At 39.9% G+C, this 20,023-nt stretch overlaps 2 protein-coding genes across 4 annotated transcripts; one reads left to right on the forward strand and one right to left on the reverse strand.

The window, feature by feature from the left end:
* Window positions 1-6: 6 nt before the first annotated feature.
* LOC147150255 (uncharacterized) lies at window positions 7-5,487 on the reverse strand. The gene is made up of 7 exons (XM_086025378.1): window positions 5,422-5,487; window positions 5,207-5,325; window positions 4,802-4,898; window positions 3,924-4,305; window positions 3,485-3,610; window positions 3,160-3,290; window positions 7-2,063 (listed from the first exon to the last, which is right to left on the reverse strand). Exons 1-7 carry the CDS (start codon window positions 5,431-5,433, stop codon window positions 1,836-1,838), a joined length of 1,095 nt encoding a protein of 364 aa, XP_085881504.1. The 5' UTR covers window positions 5,434-5,487; the 3' UTR covers window positions 7-1,835.
* Window positions 5,488-9,671: 4,184 nt separating this feature from the next.
* On the forward strand, window positions 9,672-18,687 carry LOC147150256 (uncharacterized). Of its 3 annotated transcripts, XM_086026316.1 has the most exons (10): window positions 9,672-9,867; window positions 11,488-11,627; window positions 11,701-11,916; window positions 13,955-14,028; window positions 14,074-14,324; window positions 15,271-15,404; window positions 15,517-15,756; window positions 16,344-16,505; window positions 18,346-18,435; window positions 18,523-18,687. In XM_086026316.1, the coding sequence occupies exons 1-10, from the start codon at window positions 9,672-9,674 to the stop codon at window positions 18,685-18,687; spliced, it is 1,668 nt and encodes a 555-aa protein (XP_085882442.1). The 3 variants fall into 3 exon arrangements, with proteins under 3 accessions (XP_085882442.1, XP_085882439.1, XP_085882441.1); XM_086026313.1 differs by having other exon boundaries at window positions 9,672-9,858; window positions 11,452-11,627; window positions 13,955-14,324; XM_086026315.1 differs by having other exon boundaries at window positions 9,672-9,828; window positions 11,440-11,627; window positions 13,955-14,324.
* Window positions 18,688-20,023: the final 1,336 nt, after the last annotated feature.

Raw genomic sequence — 20,023 nt, forward strand, 5'->3', positions numbered from 1 at the left:
GGGTCTACGTTGAATTATCTCGCACCCCACAGCATTTTGGCATAATTTCATTGTTTATGTCTTTACATGCAAAATGGTTGAACAAGTTGTCATGTCAAGCATATTTCCAGAGCTGGGCATCGTCTATCCGTCTGTAACTTCTGGGTGGTATTTCCGGCCGACTCACGTGCTCTCAGTCCGTCCCTCATCGGCGACAGCCAATCGGCGTCGAGAACTTAATGTACACGTCACACGCAGCCGCCGTACAAGCAGACACGCCGCCAAATAAAGAAAAAAACATTTATACATTTCCATGAGACTTTTTTTAATTTTCACTAAGGAAGTTGTCCTATGTTCACATTTCAACATTTTTTAAATTTTTGTTTTTCTTTATGCTATGCAGTGCTGTCCTTTCCTTTCTGTATCACAATATAATCATTTGTCATAAAAATATCAGTACAAACAGGAAAAGTGAAATATGAATCTTACCCAGTCTCTTGCAATCAATCTTCCACAAAACAGTGTAACTTAATTTAGAATACTGAATTCGTCATCAAAACCTAAGCAGCAATTTTCATCAGAACATCCCTCCAAAGATAACTGTTACATTGTCAACATGACTAAACAATCCAACTGTCTTATCTGTTTTGCCATTTGTATGAATTGTTTTGAGAAATGCACTTACTGTTTTGCAAATTTCAATTCTGATCTGAAAAACATACCAAAGTGACTGAGAAAAACTGTAATACGTGAATTATGTGTATAATGATTTAATTTATTATATTGATTGTTATACCGCAATATAATTATATGCAATGTAAAAATGTGTTTACAGAGGACAGGGGCACTATTGTGTTTTCATATATAGTAATGTCTATATAATAACTTTATTTTCATTATATATTGCCAACATTAGTTGAGTTTTCAATCAAGAAATCATACCTCAAGTGTGAGACGTTCACAAATGTAAGAATATTTTCATTTGTAAAGCATTATTCATTGATAACAGTATTTTTATAACAGTTGGTTTGGATCAGGACTCAAGTTGTTTGTCATTACATTTCCTGTACAATAAATATTGCCGGTAGCATGTACACCATTTTCTATTCCTTTGGTGTAATTGAAATTGTGCATGATGCATAGCTGGATGGGTGATTAATTAAAGCATTAATACATAGCAAACATTTATGAATGACTTAACCATATTTGTACATTTATGATGACATCTTTAAAATACAAGAAACACTGTAAGTTCCAAAAATCCAAAGTACCATGGTGGCTTGAGATGCGAGCCGTCGATCGGCCCTTTTTTTTTGCTTTGACTTGACACGTGAGCTAGCGCAAACTTGTAATACGAGTGCTGCTTGCTGGCAGGTGACTCAAATCACTTCACAACACACACACAAAAAAAACGTAGCCTTCTATACATGAATGCTAACGTACACTGGGAAACTCTGTAGGCGTATGGGCAAACAATTAGCATCTACTGTACGTGATGGTGTTGTTACACCATTACACATTCAATACACGAGCAATAGCTCTGGTTGACATTCCTGCTGTCAGCATGCCAATCGCACGCTCTCTCAAATCTTGTGACATCTGGGGCATTGTGCTGTGTGATAAAACTGCACCTTTCAGAGTGGCCTTTTATTGTGGGCAGTCTAAGGCACGCCTGTGCATTAATCATGGTGTCTAACCAGCAGCTTGATATAGCACACCTGTGAGGTGGGATGGATTATCTCGGCAATGTGCTCCCTATATATACTATATATATATATATATATATATATATATATATATATATATATATACTTAGAGAGAGAGAGAGAGAGAGAGAGAGCGATTCTATGCACATTCTATGTCTGAATGATGAAGAGGAATGACGGAGTTCCTTGCTGTCCATCTGACTTTGCCATTTCCACAGAGTCTGCGGAAACTGAACTGGCTATTTGGATGTACCATCCCTTGTACAGTGCAGATTCAAACTTGCGCTGCTTTGTGCTGTTGGTCTTCATGTAGAAAACGAAACAAAGTTTGGTCTCATCGTTCATGGAAATGCTTTTCAGCATCTTCTTATCCACTGCCTACAAAAACAAATACAGTATGGCTATTCAACATGGAAAAATGCAGCATTGCAATGAAAAAAATATTTATAGTACCGGGTAGTACATATGAGTTTATTCTTTTCCATGGCCGTGACTAAATTGTCAGTTTAATTGTGCAATGTATTAATCTTTTCTCCAATTTCTTTTAAATGCATATAATGTATTCAAAATTTTGTGTTTTCATTTTTTTTTTTGTTTTAAGACGCCCACCCAAATTTTTCGTGGAAAACATTTGTTGTTGACAGTTTATTGAAAATTTTTTCTGGTAATTTTTGGCGTTAAAAAAAATTACATGCATTTCTAATGGTGGTCAAATATATGCAGATTTTTGCTATTCGCAGGTTATCAAATACATTTTCTCCATTAGATGACTTGAAATGATATTAATTATTTTTTTTTTAAATGAATACTATATTGCAAAATAGGCGGCACGGTGGTCAACTGGTTAGCACGTCCGCCTCACAGTTCAGAGGTTGTGGGTTCGATCCTCCCTGTGTGGAGTTTTCATGTTCTCCCCGTGCCTGCGTGGGTTTTCTCTGGGTACTCCGGTTTCCTCCCACATTCCAAAAATATGCATCGCAGGTTAATTGAACACTCTAAATTGCCCCGGGTCGGGTTGGCCAATTTACCACACAGGAAATTCGGTGTACATCTCACCTCCATGCTCCTTTTAGTTAAGTGCATGGGCAAAAAAGTGCATGGGCTTTTATTAGTAAGTATCGGTCTCAGGTACTTTATACAAGACCACTTGGTAGTCTTGTATAAACCGATCACAAGCATATTTGCGGTTCAGCATTTGCATATTCGCCCATTCACAGATTTTTGTGGAGAACCTATCCTCACTGGAAAATTCACCTAGTTTCAGTTATTTGTGCTCAGGCCATAGCCATGTGGAACATAAAGTGTTGCTTTGGTGCCATCTTGATGCATCCCGGGGCCAAGACACTATGTTGAAGTTGAAGTGAAGGCAGGAGCAATTACACAAGTTTTTGGGTGAACTTGCTCAGCAGAATTATAGTAAAGTAGTTAAATTACAGTTGAATCTTCAAAATTCCAAAAGTGAAATGTTCAATACCTCCACTTGCAGGAGCACCTGCTCTGCTTTCTTGGAGCACTTAAGAAAGCAGTCGGAGCCTGTGAAGTTCAAAACCACTGGGTAATTCTGGTCCAAACAAGTTGACTTGTAGTAGTAGATGGTCATTTTCTCTGAATATAAAAACATCAGGAGAATTGTCCTTACAAAGCAACATTTCAACTTTTATGTCTAAGTGAATCTATACAGGTAGTTGTAGATTTTCTAGAAAGTACTTTATAAAACATGCACTGAATATGAAAAAGAAACTGAAAAGTGGGACGAATTGTGTAATTTCTAAAGTTAGGTGCTGAATTCCATGAAAAACCTGGTTGAGGTGAAACATAAAGCATCTTCTGTGAACAGAGGCCTTTTAGATATTTGTGCGAGGCCACATGTTCAACTGTAGTGTTCACCGCCATCATTTGTTTGAAAGTGCCCCCTCCTCTTGAAACTGTAAAACAACATATAGCAAACTGTTTGTAAGTAGTGTACCCACAGTATTTGATTTATTTTTTAACAGTTGAAAGATAATATGCTTTGACCTGGAATCTTTGTCACTTGTTGTTTGTTTGTGGATCATTTTACCTTCATTTTTTTTTTATTCACTAAATGAAAAACATGCTCTATTGGGTTTAACTTTGCTCTCAAAATTGGTGAAAGCGCCTTCCTACCAGTTTTGTACCTATACTTAATTATTTACTGAGTATTCATTCTTGTGAAGAGGATACTTTTTTTTTTTTTCTTTTGAATACAATTAAACTCACCAAGTGTCACCGTGCTGGACTTTGCCACCATGACAATGTCATTGAGGGTACATCCTGTCCCATGGCATCCACGGCAGCTGCTCCCAGCATCGCAGCCCCTCCCGCTCAACACAGAGAAGCTAGTTTCCGTCATGGTAACAACAAGCAAATCTCTTTCTCGCTTGAGCTCCCAATCCTCAGATGGGCAAAGGTTGTCCTCAACACCACCATGCTCATCTTCATCACCCCTTAAAACGCTCTCACTCTGCTGCAGGTCTTCCTCTCGCACCATTTCCATGCTGAATTCAAGTAGGGTGGCCTCCTTGGAGACGGGGTGGAGAGTATCCTCCATTGAGCACAGCTGCTCAATGTGCTCCTTCTTCCTGCCTGACTTGTGCACCGTCTGATGACAGAAATCAGAGATCGGCATTGAGGATCAAAATCATGACATTATTGCGAGTACCTTACTGTGAGGCCCATTTGAAACGTGATTGGTTGAAGAAAAAGTCTTATTCCTAATCTAGTGTTAAATTGCAAGGGCCAGCACTACTGATTCAGAAGGCCCTGTGCAGATTAGATTGACATGGCGACACATGGAGGCTGAAATCTGATTGGACAAAACAAACAAGCATACACACACACTTACTGGAAATTCTGCAACCAAGTGAAAGGCTACGAAATGAAGACAATAAACCGTGCGGAGTAAATTCAAACGACTTCATGGACGAAAAATTTGTGTTTCGTTTTTAAATGTAGGCCAGTGCTTCTGCCAGCAGGACAGGTCTTCGTTGCCCTGACCGTTAAAAAGTCATGTCAAATTTTAGGATTGCATTCAACCTTTGATTGATGGGTGGATGGACAGACAGAATGCTCAACCGTGATGAGTGATGTCATCGTACCAACATTGGCTGACCCTCCGCTATGGCCTGAGCCAACTGCTCGGGGGTTAAATCCTGCAGGTCAGTACCATTTATCTCCATCAGCTTGTCTCCTCTCCTAACAAAAAAAGATATTTAGTTAGTAATCAATTCATTCTAAATGTAGGATTGTCAATTGTCTCGCTATCTGAGGTGCCGTTCTGTTAGTTACACAATCTAATGAGATCCCATACAGCTACTGTACTGGAAAATATCTTTCCAAAGGCAATATTTTGCATCGTTGAGACTGAAAGTCAAAACTGCTAGTATTTCATCGCCTTGTGCGGCTGAGCTTTTCATGATATTTTCATTGGTCTGTGTTTCCTTACACGTGAACATGTTCAAACAACAACAACCAAAAGACTTCAATCTTCAGTGTCCAAATACCTTATAATGTGTTTTCCTCCACTTGAGTTTTGGTGCTTGACGACATTTTCCACTTCATACTGGTGCTTTCCCTCATGAAGCTGGTGAACTATTAGCACACTTCCATTTACAAGAGAATCCTGCCACGTGGAAACAAAACAACCCGTTTTAAACGTAATCTATCCACATATATCTGTCTTTGTGGGAAAAAAAAGAAAGAAGAATTGGTCACCCACCGCCACATCCATGTCGCTGACAATATTCAAAAATGATGACGCAGAAGCTCTTGACCAGCGGGTCGCACAACAAATGACCAAAGAGTGAAGCTCCTCTATTCTGTTTTATATTTCTGCTCGCAACAGAAGAGGAAGCAGCAACCAGAGGCCACAAAAATAGCGGAATTGATATTGAATTGAAGCGTAGCAAGCTTCTGATTGTGGTAGAAACAAGAACTTCAGTTTGGGACCCTTAATATACTGCATATTAAAAATACTATTGTCACGGCCCCCTGTCAGTCATGTGCCATCACTGTAGCTCCCCAGTGCAACCTCAGATAATGACACTCCCAACACCACGCTTGACTGTCCGCAAGACATGCTTGTCATAGCACTCCTCACACACGCTTGACAGCATCACAACCAAATAAATGAATCTTGGACTCATCAGACCACAGAACATGGTTGCAGTAATCATTGTTCTTAATCTTGTTTTAGAGCACTCAACTTCTTGGGCACCAGTCCAGTTAAACCACTGTCTGGTCTGTGTGGTCTTAGCCACCATGGTGCAGCTTTTTTTTTTTTTTTTTCCCAGATCCTTAGAGAGTTTGTCATGAGATGTGACATTGAACGTCCGGTGATCAGTATGAAAGATTGAGGGTGATAACATCAAAATATGATGTCCTCACTTTTTGGAGATTCTGTATGTTGATCACAACTGCACTGCAATGAGCACTCACTGAAAAAGCAATTCACATTCACTTCCCTCAGCAAACACTATCAGAAGAGGAAATAGAAGTCCTCGATTGTACAATATTTCACCGACATGGGAACTGAAAGGACTTCCTGTGTGCCTGTTCTAATCATGCCGCCACCCAGTTGAATGAAAAATGAACAAGAAAACACTAGTAATTTCAAACCGTCACACGGTATACGGAACAAGTAAGACCACAGGGTCAGTATGTCACACTATCATAATTATCAACACTGACATCTACTCAACACAACGGACATACATTATTTGATTTATTATTTAGATTATTCGTCTCATTTTATTTTTAAAAGGGGAGGAACTATTATAGTTTTATTTATTTATCATTTGTATTGTATACACACAGTACCTAAAGCCAATGCTGGGTCTGTGGATCCAGCTCATATAGGTCCTCTTGTTAGTACAATGAACATATTTAAAGAGGAAGTCAACCCAAAGATTTGGTTTCCAAGAATATGTTCTATGCAGGCCCACTAAACGAAATATGGCATTCTGATTAATACTGTGTTGCGTTTGTGGAATATGAGTAAAGAAGTAAAATCCACCTGTTTTTAGCCATCTCATGGGGCGGCCATTTTGTCACTTCTGTCGACTGAAAATGACATTACAAATGCTCACGGCTCAGCTAACGACCAATCACGGCTCAGCTTCAGAAAACAGGTGAGCCGTGATTGGTCGTTACCTGAGACCTGAGCAATTGTGATGCCATTTTCGGTAGACAAAAGTGAGAAAATGGCCGCCCCCTGAGATGGCTAATAATGGGTGGATTTTGCTGCTTAACTCATATTCCACAAACACTAATCAGAAACATTAATCAGAATGCCATGTTTAGACTCATGAAGGTGCATATTATTGAAAAGAATTTTGGGGCTTGACTTCCCTTTTAAGTGTGTCATCCGCACAATACCGAGCTAGCTGCCCTAGAAAGTATCACCAGTTCACAACACTGATAGTGAATTTGGTCTGTATGTGGCTCGGAGGAAGGTGTGATGGAGCCAAATAGGAATATATTCAGCACTGTAAACTTAATTACTAACACTGTTGTGATACTTTTGCGAATAATTTGAATACACATGAAGGTGGGGGGGGGGGGGGGCGGGCGGTAGTAGAGAAGCAGCAGTTAGACAGGGGGTGAGGTAGGGCACGAGACCAGTTGCATGCTAGGAGCGAGGGTGTAGAGATATGTCTTGAGTTAAGTTTAAACATTTTGGCAGAGGTAGCCATTCTCAATTCCATGTGTAGGGCATTCCAAAGTACTGTAGCCCGAAAAGGGAATGCTTTACAACTTCCTGACTTCTTTTGAGCTCTAGGGACGCTATTTTTGTAGAAAGGCACCCGTGCCTTCGGCGTAAAAACGGGCGCATCTTTATTTTTGTGCCGGGGCATGTCTACTTTATCTTATTTTTGACTTCAGTAGACCACTCTACGCCTCGCTGGGCGTTCCGACGGACCGAGTGCATCTGGCAATTTGGTGAAAAAAAGTAGACTTTAGACTCGCAAAAAGTAGGTCTAACATCCAGGCACAGGCAGACAAATTCGATGTTCCCCGGACTTGTGTGGTGGATGTCTTTGAATATTATTTAATAAATATGACAACTACTAGGGACAGTCCCACTGAATCATTGTCGAAATTAATTCATTTAACAAATTATTATCATTGTTATCCTAAAAATATTTTAATAGGATTCTCCTGACCACACGGCACAGCTATGGGGGTGGGACATAGGATGTTAATATGATCTTGAATGTTCATATCTCGATTTCGATATGATAATATATCACTCAGCCCTAGATGTGACAGGAGTGAATAGCTACTCCCGTTTCACCCTCTAGCGGCAATCTCATGCACAGACCCCACCGAGTCAATTTCTGCTTCCGCAATGAAAACACACTGCGCACTTCGCCCACCTAGATTTTAAAGGGAATAAGGGAAGTGGCTTGAATTCGACTGCGTTCCGTCCCACAACGGCGCAAACACCCTCTTCTATCTGCGCTAGTCAAGCAAAATACCAAAAGAAAGACAACTCCGCCCATGTGCATAGTTAGACGGCTAGACTTGCGCTGGCCATTGGAGTCACCAGTGCAGCACAGGAGTTAACTAGCAAGTTTTAATTGCATACTAAAAGTAGGATGGAAAAAAAAAAATACTAGTAAGACAGTGATGCAACTAATGCACCCTCATCATTCTACAAGTGCAATGATCTGTCTTACTAGTGAGAGCAAAGACCATACTGGCACATGGACCTTAAACCAGATATCAAGGATAAAGAAAAAAAAAATGTTCAAACAGATTTCCATCCACAGTAAGACATCCTCTCCTGACAACCAAAGCTCTGCATAGTGTTCATGTATCTCAACAGAAGTACACAAAAATTAAGAATGATTAAGTTCGAAAGGTACATGTAAATAGACTCACCCACATATACTGTATGTATATTTAGACACTGACTCTATTTCCAGGCATGCCTGGACCAGAGAGCTAAATGTGCAGTTGGATTGAATTACATGAAAAGCACATGGCACTGCCGCAAAGTTTCATGTCCTCACAACAGCTGAGACACCAAAACGTTTGCGAAGAGGACACAAGCGGACCGTAGAAACGCTACAAGGTGCAGTAAGACAATTCATTCTGCATGATGCAGGACCTATTGCTTAGGAAAGTGACACATTTTTATCACTTGAGAGTATCTTTAATCTTATAGTCAGTGGTTACACTAAAACTTGGATGTGTAATGAGTAGTGCTTTGAACATTTGCAATTTTTTAGAATGCAATTAGAAAGAGAAACATACTGAAAAAAAACTCACAAAAATCAAAATGCAATTGTATGAGGCTAAATTTCGTGTGACCTCACCTTATACTAGACCTTTATTAGTTACATATAATATACATATTGTCACTGTCCTGTGAAAAACACTTATCTCCAATTTTGGAAACTTTTTTAATTTTCACTTTAATGTGATGTCTGTAACGCGGAAACATGAATCATGTAAAAATAAGAAAATGAAAAACAAATGGAGATAAGTGTTTTTCACATGATAGCGACGATATACAACTCTAACCAACTGGCACCAGCCCCTACTTTATTTACCTCCTGTAATACTGACTTTGATTTATTATCACTGTAATTACTGTAATGCTAAAATAAAATTAGTCTTCAATACAATTTAACTTTACTTATTTTATTCTGTACATTCTATTGGGCAATATTTTTGAATATGTTTTTAAGGTGCCTGAGTATCTAACAGGGTCGTGTCAAACACCGCAAAAATATGATGACATAAAAATGTTGATTGTTGAGTTGGATGAATCAAATTATAGGATCGGTTACTTTTTTCTCTTTACAAATTCTCTTCACAAATTATAGCTCCAAGAAAAAAAGGTTAGTTATTCAAAAATGTTGCTGCCTAATTTATCCTCCAATATTGGAAAGCCCCATGGATAGTTCTTACATGGCTTTGATGTGTAAAATATTTAGTGAATATGTCTTTCTGCATCAGATGGTGATGCTGGACGTGTTGATAATTGGTGGTGGGCCTCACGCCTTGACCCTGGCCAGCATGCTATCACCCTCAGACCCCGAACACAACTTAAATCCAGGGCGTGAGTCACACCTAAGACTTGAGCTCGACCACAAAACCCATACCAGGCAAACCGGTGACAACACAAAGAGGAAGGTAACAAATGGTACAGTATGTTCAGCTATACGCTTAATCAAGAGTCCTAATTTTTTTGTGCAAATTGTGGCCAAGCAGAGAAACATATAAACGCATTGATTGAGGGTTCATGGACCTGGAAAATACAGTAATTCCCCCTCCATCGTGATAGTTACGTTCCAGAACACACAACAAATCAAATCCGCAATATAGAAACTACCACGATGTGAAATACTCCCGAGACATATTTTTATAGCATTTATAGCATTTGAATGTCTTTAAACACAAATAATACACATACTGTATTATTGAGCAAGAGCAAGAACAATGGATAACACAAACATATTGTCCATGAACAGTACAGTGAACCAATCCATCACTCTGTATTTACAGTAATGTAAACAAGATCTTTTTTTTTTTTTCCCAAACAAACATTCATTTATCATCCCACCACAGATCCGTCCGTCCTTTGACCCTGTCCGTCGTTGTCCTTTCAAAGCGCTGCCGTCCTTACATTCCGTCAGTCCGACCCCACCACCGCCCCCAAAAAAACAAACAAACAAAAAAAGCTTCCGTGCACTCATAGACCGCCAGGGGACATCACGAGAACATTTAAGATTGCTTTATAACGCAATACTATTGCGTTTTATTGCCAAACTTTTGCGTTTCAATGCAATACGTTTTAGGATTTTATTGCGTTATTTCGCAATAAATTATTGCAAAACAATTCGAGATTATTTTCGGAGGAAACAAAAGACTTCCACTTACGGGTCGTTAAAGTGTATGTTGGCCCTGGCAGAGATTTTTATGGTGTAAAGATGGCCCACACAAGGACATACTTTGCATGCAAAGGGATAGTGTCAGTTAACAAAAAAAAAATTGCTATCCACCTTTTTCCTACGCCCAATACACACATTATCCCGGATTACACACACAAAACAGGCTGGGCGTGTCAGTCAGTAAATGGCATAATCCATGGTAATACATGTGTTGAACCACTAGAGGGCAGACTATGCCTGTGCAATGTTACTGCGGGGAGTGCACATGAATCTTGTGCAGTCAGTTAATAAAGGCGTCTCCATGGTATCACAGAAGAAAAGAGTGGTCTCGCCCAACACAACACGGAAGTCAAAACTTGACCCGGTTAGGGACAAATACAGGGACGGACGAAAACCGACTTCCGTCCTTGCTTAGTCCATCCTTGTGAAAAGACTTCTAGTCTTCCGTCCATCCATCCGCAAAATGGTCCGTCCCGGACATACGGACCGTTCCGTCCATGGGATGGAATGCCCATCTCTGCATCTCACAATATAAAACAGTAACCATGATGAAAGATGTACATTATAAAATGAACCTACTGCTGTTGTATCAAAAGGCAGGATCACAGAGGTTGACTTTCAAGTTATATTTCTTCTTCGTTCATCTTCTTTCAAATTTTCACCATCTCAGAGTGAGTTTTGTGCCGCCATCTAGTGGTCATGAATAGAATTACAGCCACAATAGGCAAGCTTTAGAATAAGAGAAGAGAATTTCCTTAGTGCATTTAAGTTGATTGTGTTCGTGAATGTGCGTGTGGGAGGTACCGTTGATGATGGCCCCTCATATTTTTCAGCAGAGCTGACAGCGGAAAAGCACCTCACCAAGTCCACACTAACAGGAGTCATTCGGCCGCCAGTCATCAGTCTCCAAGTGGTTGACACCTATGGCGAGTGGACTTCTTTGTGGAAGAGTCAATTCACAGCCCTAAACATCCCTCACCTGCGCTCGCACACACTGGTGCACACGGACCCTGTCAACAAGGTCGAAACACACACCAACGACATCTGATGTTCAAACAAGGCGTTCATGTGTATGCATGTGATTCTTTTTTCAGAAAGCACTTCAGGAGTTTGTGTTGAAGCACAATCGTTCGACTGAGCTTCATAGTCTCCCAGACAGGGTGCTCATTCTGGATGACAACGCTTTCTTCAATGACACGCGGCTCGGCAGGAAAGAGCGAAAACGTCTGAATGTCTCCTCCAACCTCAAGAACAGTTTGTCCTTCAGTCTGCCAGGAAGTGAACTGAGTGTGGATTTCTTTAAAGATCAGGTTGGACTGACTGTAATATAAAATGTGTGTCTTCAGCATGATGTGTTGAATTTGCTTTCAATGTGACTGAGTAAAAAGTTGGGTACTGTATCCACACACTAGTATACAAAGTTCTGAGCATGGATGCTTGCATTTACATTAGGTTGATTTATCATTTTATATCTTTTCATGTACTATATATTTGAAATCTTATTTTTGCATTTTGGTGTCTGCTGTTGTTGAGCATATTGTTCTCTCGTTCTTGATTTAAACCTTGCTTACGGTGTTCAATGTTCATTCATTCATTGAAGATCCGTCCATTGACAAAATATTTGATATGATTGACCTGTACTTTGACTTTTGTTAATGAACTCACGTTTTATGGTAACCCTTTGAATTTTAAAGTTTAAAATGTAATTTGCTCTGACAAAAAAAAAAGAAATTTGATGGTGAACAAAGTCATCATTTTTGTTAGTGTTCAGATAAGATGTTTTAAAATATTTGTCGTGTACAACCCTTTCCAATATAGTTACATGATACTGCTGTATCATTTTTTTCATTTTTTTACAGTTAACTTGCTATTTACACTTGTACGGCTGTTGCCATTGCCTACACACTAGAAAATGCTAACCCGCTTGCTGGGTCGCTGTCGATTTTGAGCAGACTGGGTGACTTATACCCAGTGTTGGGTTAATTATTTTGACCCAGCAGAGTGGGTTGAAGATTGGATTTGGGTTGGCTGAAGAGCTTAAGATGGTCGCCATTTTGGCCGAATTTGTTGCGTACTGAAGTTGAAGTAAATATAATGTAACGTCAGAACGGTTGTGTAAGGAAGGGCATTGGGTTTTAAAACTGTGCCAAACATATCGTGCGAGTGCTTGCTGTGGCGACCGCTGAGAGGGCAAATTTCTTCTTAGAAAATGTTGGTCATAAAATTGTCATAGTATTATTTTTAACCACATTTATATCCATAACCTGATACCACATTTATTGGTGGCTTTATCTCATCAACATGGCTAGCTTTTACCTCTTTGTTGGTTCAAAATCCTTACCCAACAACCTGGATCAAATCCTCAATCCAATGTGTTGGGTATATTGTAAATGAATCTTTGAGACCCAGCGCTGGGCTAGCTATTTCACCAAATTTGGATTAGTCTTAATCCAGCGGTTTTATTAGTATACTGTATACTGTAAACGTGTGCTAAACGTGGACACTATTACAGAACTGAAGTTTCTTTTTTCGGACAAAAAAAATAAACTTCAAACAAGAAGGCAAGATGAATGCCATTGCGCTATTTAAACAAAATGTCAAAATAGAGCATGTTGAGTGTAGGTCACTAATGGTCCTTGCAGTGTCCTCTGGTGTATGTACTGTATGTGCATGGTGGCCTTTTGGTTGCATCCCAGTCAAGAGGTAATTGATTTGAATCTCGGCTCAGGCTTGGAGTTTGCATGTTCTCCCCAAGCTTGCGTTGGTTTTGTTTGAGTGCTCCAACTTTCTCCAACATTCCAAAAACAAGCATGCTACGTTCATTAAAACGGGAGTCAACCCAAACATATTTTTTTCAAGAATATGTTCCCAGCAGGACGACTAGTTGAAACACGACATTCTGATTAATTTTGCGTTTGCGGAATATAAATTCAGCAGCAAAATGCACTTGTTTTTAGCCATCTCCGGGGACGGCCATTTTGTCTTCAGTCGACTGAAAATGACATCACAACTGCTCACAACGACTAATCACGGCTGACCTGTTTTCTGAATCTGAGCCGTGATTGGTCGTTGTGAGCAGTTGTGATGTCATATTCAGTCGACAGAAGACAAAATGGCTGCCCCCAGAGATGGCTAAAAATGAGTGGATTAACACTTATTCCACAAATGCAATTTTTATCAGAATGCCCTGTTTCAAATAGTGGGCTTGCATTGAACATATTCTTGAAAAAAAATGTTTGCCTTGACTTCCACTTTAAAGACTCTCAACTGGATGGAAATGTTGCTTTAGGATTAATTTAGTTCTCAAGTAATGGCAAGTTGCTGAACCAAATGGATATGAACATACAGGTGGAGAGATACAACTTGGACAAGGTGCTTGTGAAGGGAACTGTTACTCGCATCACCGCGGTGACTGAAGGCGAGCAAATGTGCCAAGAGGACAGCACAGTAGACGAAGAGATGTTAAGACAAGGAAATGGGATGAGGAAGAAAAGAGTGAAACATTTCCAAGTCCAACTTGAAGATGGCCTTATGCTCAAAGCTCATCAGGTGGTCATGGCTACAGGGCCCACCCGTGCCCAGATGGCAAACATCCCACAGTGGGTGACTAATATCGAGGAGAGCTATCCAGAAGAGCGCCTGCAACACACTGTCCACCTCATGCACACTCTATCAAGGACACAGCAAAACCTCAAAGGCACTGATGATCCCACACAAGGTAAGAAGATTTTCTGCAATTAAGGATAATGCCTTTTGCCAGAATTCATCATCCTTGTTGCCCAAGTATGTTAGAACTCCTCGATGGAGTCACTCTGGTACTTTCACCAAAAGACAGTAGGCCTATAACAAAATGTACATTTAGGACATGAACACAAAAGTACAAAGCAGAGAGGCATTTCAAAGTGTGCGTGCACATTTTCAATATTGTACTGTGCAGTGATCATCTGCTATTCATGGACAGGGACCATGGTCTGCAGCAAATTAATAATTAATTTACATTTAATTAATAAGGATTATACCATGCTGTATTTACCTATACATAGCACAAAATGGTGGCAAAGGACTACTTTTGTCCAAATGAAGCTCCTCGACTCGCTTCAGAAGTTGCTTGAAACCGAGATGCCACCAGATGGTATTAAAGCAAATCACATTTCCGGACTAATGGAGGATAGGTTAAAAAAAAAACACGCATCTGTCGGCAATTTTGCAAATGCCAAGCCACAAATTTGCTTCACGGCAGTTAGAGACCAAGATCATTTTTTGGCATTTACATACAATAATAAATGCACTACTCTGGCTAATAATAGCTGCACGGTGAGAGAAGCAGAAACATAATTTCATTCTGACCGTGCACAAAGTGCATTCAACGACCGCTAACAAACAGGAGAACAGGACGCAGATTAAAAAAACAAACAAAAATGAATTAAGCCGAACAACAACAACACCAATATTCCACGCAATGGCGCCAAAGTAGCACTTTTATAGCTTATCACTAAACAACCAACAGGTGAATTTTTCAGTAAATAACAGAGGATAGGCTTAAAAAAAAGTTCAAAAATGGAAATCCCAAACCACAAATATCACTCTACTTGTTTTCCTGTTGTTTGTTTGCTTGATTTTTAGAGGCTTTATCATCAAAATAATGCATCTCTATATGTCTCTAGGCTCATGTGTGGTGTGTAAGGCAGGCCAGAGAGTAATGGTAGTTGGTGGCGGTCTGACCAGCGCTCATGTCGTATCCATTGCACTGCAGAAAGGGGCCAGTCATGTGACATGGGTCATGAGGAAGCACCTCCAGGTCCATTAACACAATACTACACGTTTGCAGAGGTGGCAAAGGTTGTTGTACTTTCACTGCATACAGTATATGACACTCCTGAGCAGACCTTTCTTGAACGTGTGTCTCACAGTTAAAACAGTTTGATGTGGGTGATGTGGAGAGCCTGGTGGGTCGTTACGCCCACGTGGAGCATGGCATCAAGATGGATGGCCAAGCCTTCCTCAGACAGTTCTTTAATGAAAGAAGTCTCCACAAGCGATTGGCTATGATTCGTCAGGCAAGGAAAGGAGGTGCCGTCACCCCGGAGGCCTACATCCAATTACAGCCATTTATTTTGAAAGGACAGGTGGCTGTGAAGACATATTGTCAGGTAAATCGGATGGATGTTGTACTGACCTGTGATTGTATTGTGACTAATGGGAGAGAACGAGGAGGATTCGCAAAGTACGCAGACCACTGGTAGTACGTAAAGTACGCAAAATTTGAGAACCACCGGGATAGAATAAACAATAGAGTGACAAGATCACAGGATGTTCACAATAAGGAAAAAAGGACACTTAAAGGAAGGAATGCCACTAAATGTTGGGTCCCTCTTGTGAAGGTATGACAGGTCCCACTCTTCTAGGAAGGCATTCTGCAAGAAAGTTTTAGGCATTCTATTGTTGGAAATGTATCACCAAGATTGATAAGGAAGGTTCAGTGGGCCTAAGCATGACTTCTGATGCATTACAATTACACAGTACTGTACAGAGGTGTTAAATCCAGGTCCAGAAAGTGCGAACCCTGCCACAGGTGTTTCTGCTCAAATTACTTTGTTTACCCGCTGGTTGAGGAGAAGTACGTGCATGTGGCTAAAGCCAATCTGCAGGGTTTTTAATTTCTGGACCTGGATTTTCTCACCTCTGATTCTGTATAATGCTACAATGCCCAGAACCTCAAATGTGAATCTCTGGTCAGGTGAGTGAAGCCAGCTGGTGCTACAGAAATCAGGCCTGGAAGCTCACCCTCAGCAATGGAGACCACTGGACAGGAGATATGATATGGTTGGCCACTGGATGTAAACTTGATGTCAAACAGGACCCTTTGCTTTCTGAAGTGATGAAGGAATTCCCTATTCGGGTGAGGATAACTACCCCAGGTTTTTTTTCAGTTGTTTTTGTTTGTTTGTTTGTTTGTTTGTTTGTTTGTTTGTTTTTCTGAGGAGCCTGCCCTCAGCTAGGGGGGTAGCCGGACATTTTTCAGTGGGCTGGCCAGGGTGACACAACTGTTCAGAACACCTCACTAAGGGGTGGCCAGGGGTGGCTGTGCATGCATCAGTCGTTCTTTCAGAGATGGAAAATCCAGGTTCAGAAAGAAAAAAACTGTCACAGTTTGGCTTTAGCCACAGGTGCTTCAACTCAACTGGTAAGCAAATGACCTTCACACATATTCATTCACACATATCCAGAACAATGCCCATCAACACACGAAATCTAGCAGGAACAAATCTGGGTAAAAAATGATGTTTAGCTGAGCTCCATTTACTAGATAATGCCATTTTCTTTGCAGGGGCTTTGCTTTTGTGTACTATGTCACATCTTCTATCTCATGCACTTCGCTAGTTAACAGCCAATCAGAGTGACCAGTTCTCACATATGGCTGACATCATGTTGCATACTATGATCAATGGCTCATTCATTCAAATCATCTAAAAGCATAATAACACAAATGTCTCTTAATTCTTCACAATTGCAAATGTTGCCATTTACTTAGGTTTGTTCCTTCTTGTATTGTGAGTGCGTCTGCAAGATTGGTATATGTGTGCATCTCATTTCATGAAATCATGACTGTGAATGGTATGATAAACAATTACTTCTCATCCATGTGATTTGCTCTCTATGGTGTGAAAGTAATGATTTCGATTGAAGGGTAAGAATTGAATGTTTGCTATTTTTTGTGTGCATTCAGATCAACTGTACATTCATTCTTTGAATATGTAGTTGGTGCGAAGGAGCAATAGTAAAGTGATGCATCTGCACTGTTCTAACATCTTTACATAGTGGGGGAGGAGCTAGGTTTAGCCTGGGTTGTTAGCAGAAGTATGGAGAGTCTGACTGAAATGCAGAAATCAAACCATCAGTAAGCCTTTCAGTTTTAAGGATTGTGTTGATTTTGAAATGATAAAGTGATATGGAATCATAACTTGTGATGTTTTACCGTTTACTTTAAAGTATTGATACAGGCAATTATAATTGTTTTTAAGGAGCGCCAATTACTAGTGGTTTTCCCTAGCAGGGATTCCTGTAGTGCCTTTGTAAACATGACACTAGTAATAATTTGGTTTACAGCAAGAAATATCCTATAACAAATAATTTATGTCTACCCAAAAACATTTGTTATTGCCTATAGATGCCACCAGATGGCACCAGATCATCCATCCATCCATCCATTATCTGTACCGCTTCTCCTCACAAGGGTCGCGGGGCGTGCTGGAGCCTATCCCAGCTGTCTTTGGGCAGTAGGCGGGGGACACCCTGAACTGGTTGCCAGCCAATCGCAGGGCACACAGAGACAAACATCCGCACTCACAATCACACCTAGGGGCAATTTAGAGTATCCAATCAACTTACCATGCATGTTTTTTTGGAATGTGGGAGGAAACCGGAGTGCCTGGAGAAAACCCACGCAGGCACGGGGAGAACATGCAAACTCCACACAGGGAGGCCGGAGCCGGGATCGAACCCACGACCTCTGAACTGTGAGGCGGACGTGCTAACCAGTCGACCACCGTGCCGCGGCACCAGATCAATATTTTATATTTGACATTGCTTTGGTCTGAGCACAAAAACAGTAAATGTACAAGTTCCTTAACAAATAAATAACAGCGTGTAGATCTCCCCCAAATGTCTGTGACTAGGCAAATTTGCAAATGCCAAACCACAAATAAGCGGTGGTTCCCTGTTCATGTGTTCCCATAAAGGTGCTGGATGGCTGGCCATGCATATCAGAAAATTTACAATGGGCAGATGGGTGCCCTCTTTACTTGATGGGGCAGTACACCGCTCTTCAGGTAATTCTTTAGAGTTTACAACAATACATCAATTACTTGGCAGACAGAATACAATACATGCACACTGTTCCTCTTACCCACCCACAGATTGGACCTCATGCAGTAAACCTCGCAGGTGGCCAGGCAGCTAGTATGAGAATTGCCAAGCACATCCTGCGCCATCACAACAACATGGAGGTGACTGAGCTGAGAGCAGGGAAATCTAAAACCGAAGAATATATTCAGCAAATGCAAGGACTTTTATGGCTGTAACTACAACATGTGCAAGCATGTTCATCGAGGGTAGCGTAAGGTCACATAGGTGACCTTTTATAAAGCTGGAATGCGATTAATTAAGACTCAATGTCCTTTTCACAGTCACATAATTGACCCATTACTCTAGTGATAACATATAACATATTTTGTCGTTTATGTAGCCTTTTTTTTTTTTTTTTTTTAACTTTTACATACTGTTCCGGGTTCATTTGATCTGGGTCAAGAATATCCTCATAATAATCATTGATATCAAATTATGAACTACAGATGTTGAAATGTATTAAAAGCCTAACCCTGAAGTAGTGTTAGTGCACGGATACTTTGTAGCATGTGTACAAAACAATGATATTTTAAATGGGTGTGTCAAAATAGTGCATTAATTGCAATCAATTAATTACAGTTTTACAGCAAATTTTTGATCCCTAACACTACTGTTTCTCTTTTCTTAGCCATTTTAAGTGAGATTAAAAATTGATTAATTTGAAAAATAAATTACATATCATAATTAATTGATCTCTCAATTTTTTAATATCTACATTTGACAATTTTTAATATCTTAAAATATCACTAATTTTAAAATATGTTTTCAATTTTGGTTCACTTTCAAAAAGGGCATCAATTTCAAGGTGAAGGAATGACATTTAGTTTTTTTGTTTGTTTGTTTTTCATTGCTGTCAAATATGAGTGTCACTTCTAAGACCAGGTTGTTTGGGTGCTCCTTTTGTTTCTTTTTTGTAATTGTTTGAAACACAAAAAAACAATGTTTTGTAACTGACAGTGTGGTTAAAATCTGAATTGTTATCCAATTTGTTTCACATGACAGAGTTAAGTAATGCAGAACACTCAACATAAATGCTGACAACGTACACAACATTGAGGTCACAAATACTTATTTGATTAGGTATACTCTCTAGATCCACTTTTCAATAGGATACAGCAGGTGTGTCAAACCCATTTATGTCACATGTGGGTAACTAGTTTTGAAACCAGATGTCAAGAAAATAGTTTCAATTTATTTTAAAATGATGTTTGGTAGCCCCCCAAAAATCTTCTAATATCTCTTATTAAAAGTGAAGCCAATTTCTGTACAGATTTTGGCAAGAAACATGAAGTAGACACATATGATTTAGCATAACAGGCCATATTAAAAGTGTGTATCTGGCTTTGAGTTTGACACCTGTGAGAGAGAATACAAATATTCCGGCATCCTGAGTTTTTATTCCTATATTTGACTGCATTTAATTTTAAAATATTCAACGCTCATGCACGACCTGTTGACAGACAACTTTTTTTTTTTTGCTTGTTATCCAATATCCAGTCAGAATTGAGTGTA

The sequence above is a fragment of the Filicampus tigris genome, chromosome 3, assembly GCF_054856515.1.
Source record: "Filicampus tigris isolate MCC_2025a chromosome 3, RoL_Ftig_1.0, whole genome shotgun sequence".
NCBI lineage: Eukaryota > Metazoa > Chordata > Actinopteri > Syngnathiformes > Syngnathidae > Filicampus > Filicampus tigris.

Bases quoted from the DNA above. Each gene is read 5' to 3' on its own strand.
- LOC147150256 (XM_086026313.1), top strand. From the start codon at position 9,672: ATGGTGATGCTGGACGTGTTGATAATTGGTGGTGGGCCTCACGCCTTG. The intron at 11,628-11,700 runs GTCGAAACACAC...TTCTTTTTTCAG, and splicing joins ACACGGACCCTGTCAACAAG to AAAGCACTTCAGGAGTTTGT. The intron at 11,917-13,954 runs GTTGGACTGACT...ATGAACATACAG, and splicing joins TGGATTTCTTTAAAGATCAG to GTGGAGAGATACAACTTGGA.
- LOC147150255 (XM_086025378.1), bottom strand. The intron at 3,611-3,923 runs GTGAGTTTAATT...GTTGTTTTACAG, and splicing joins GTCCAGCACGGTGACACTTG to TTTCAAGAGGAGGGGGCACT. The intron at 3,291-3,484 runs GTTTTTCATGGA...TTTTATATTCAG, and splicing joins TTATGTTTCACCTCAACCAG to AGAAAATGACCATCTACTAC.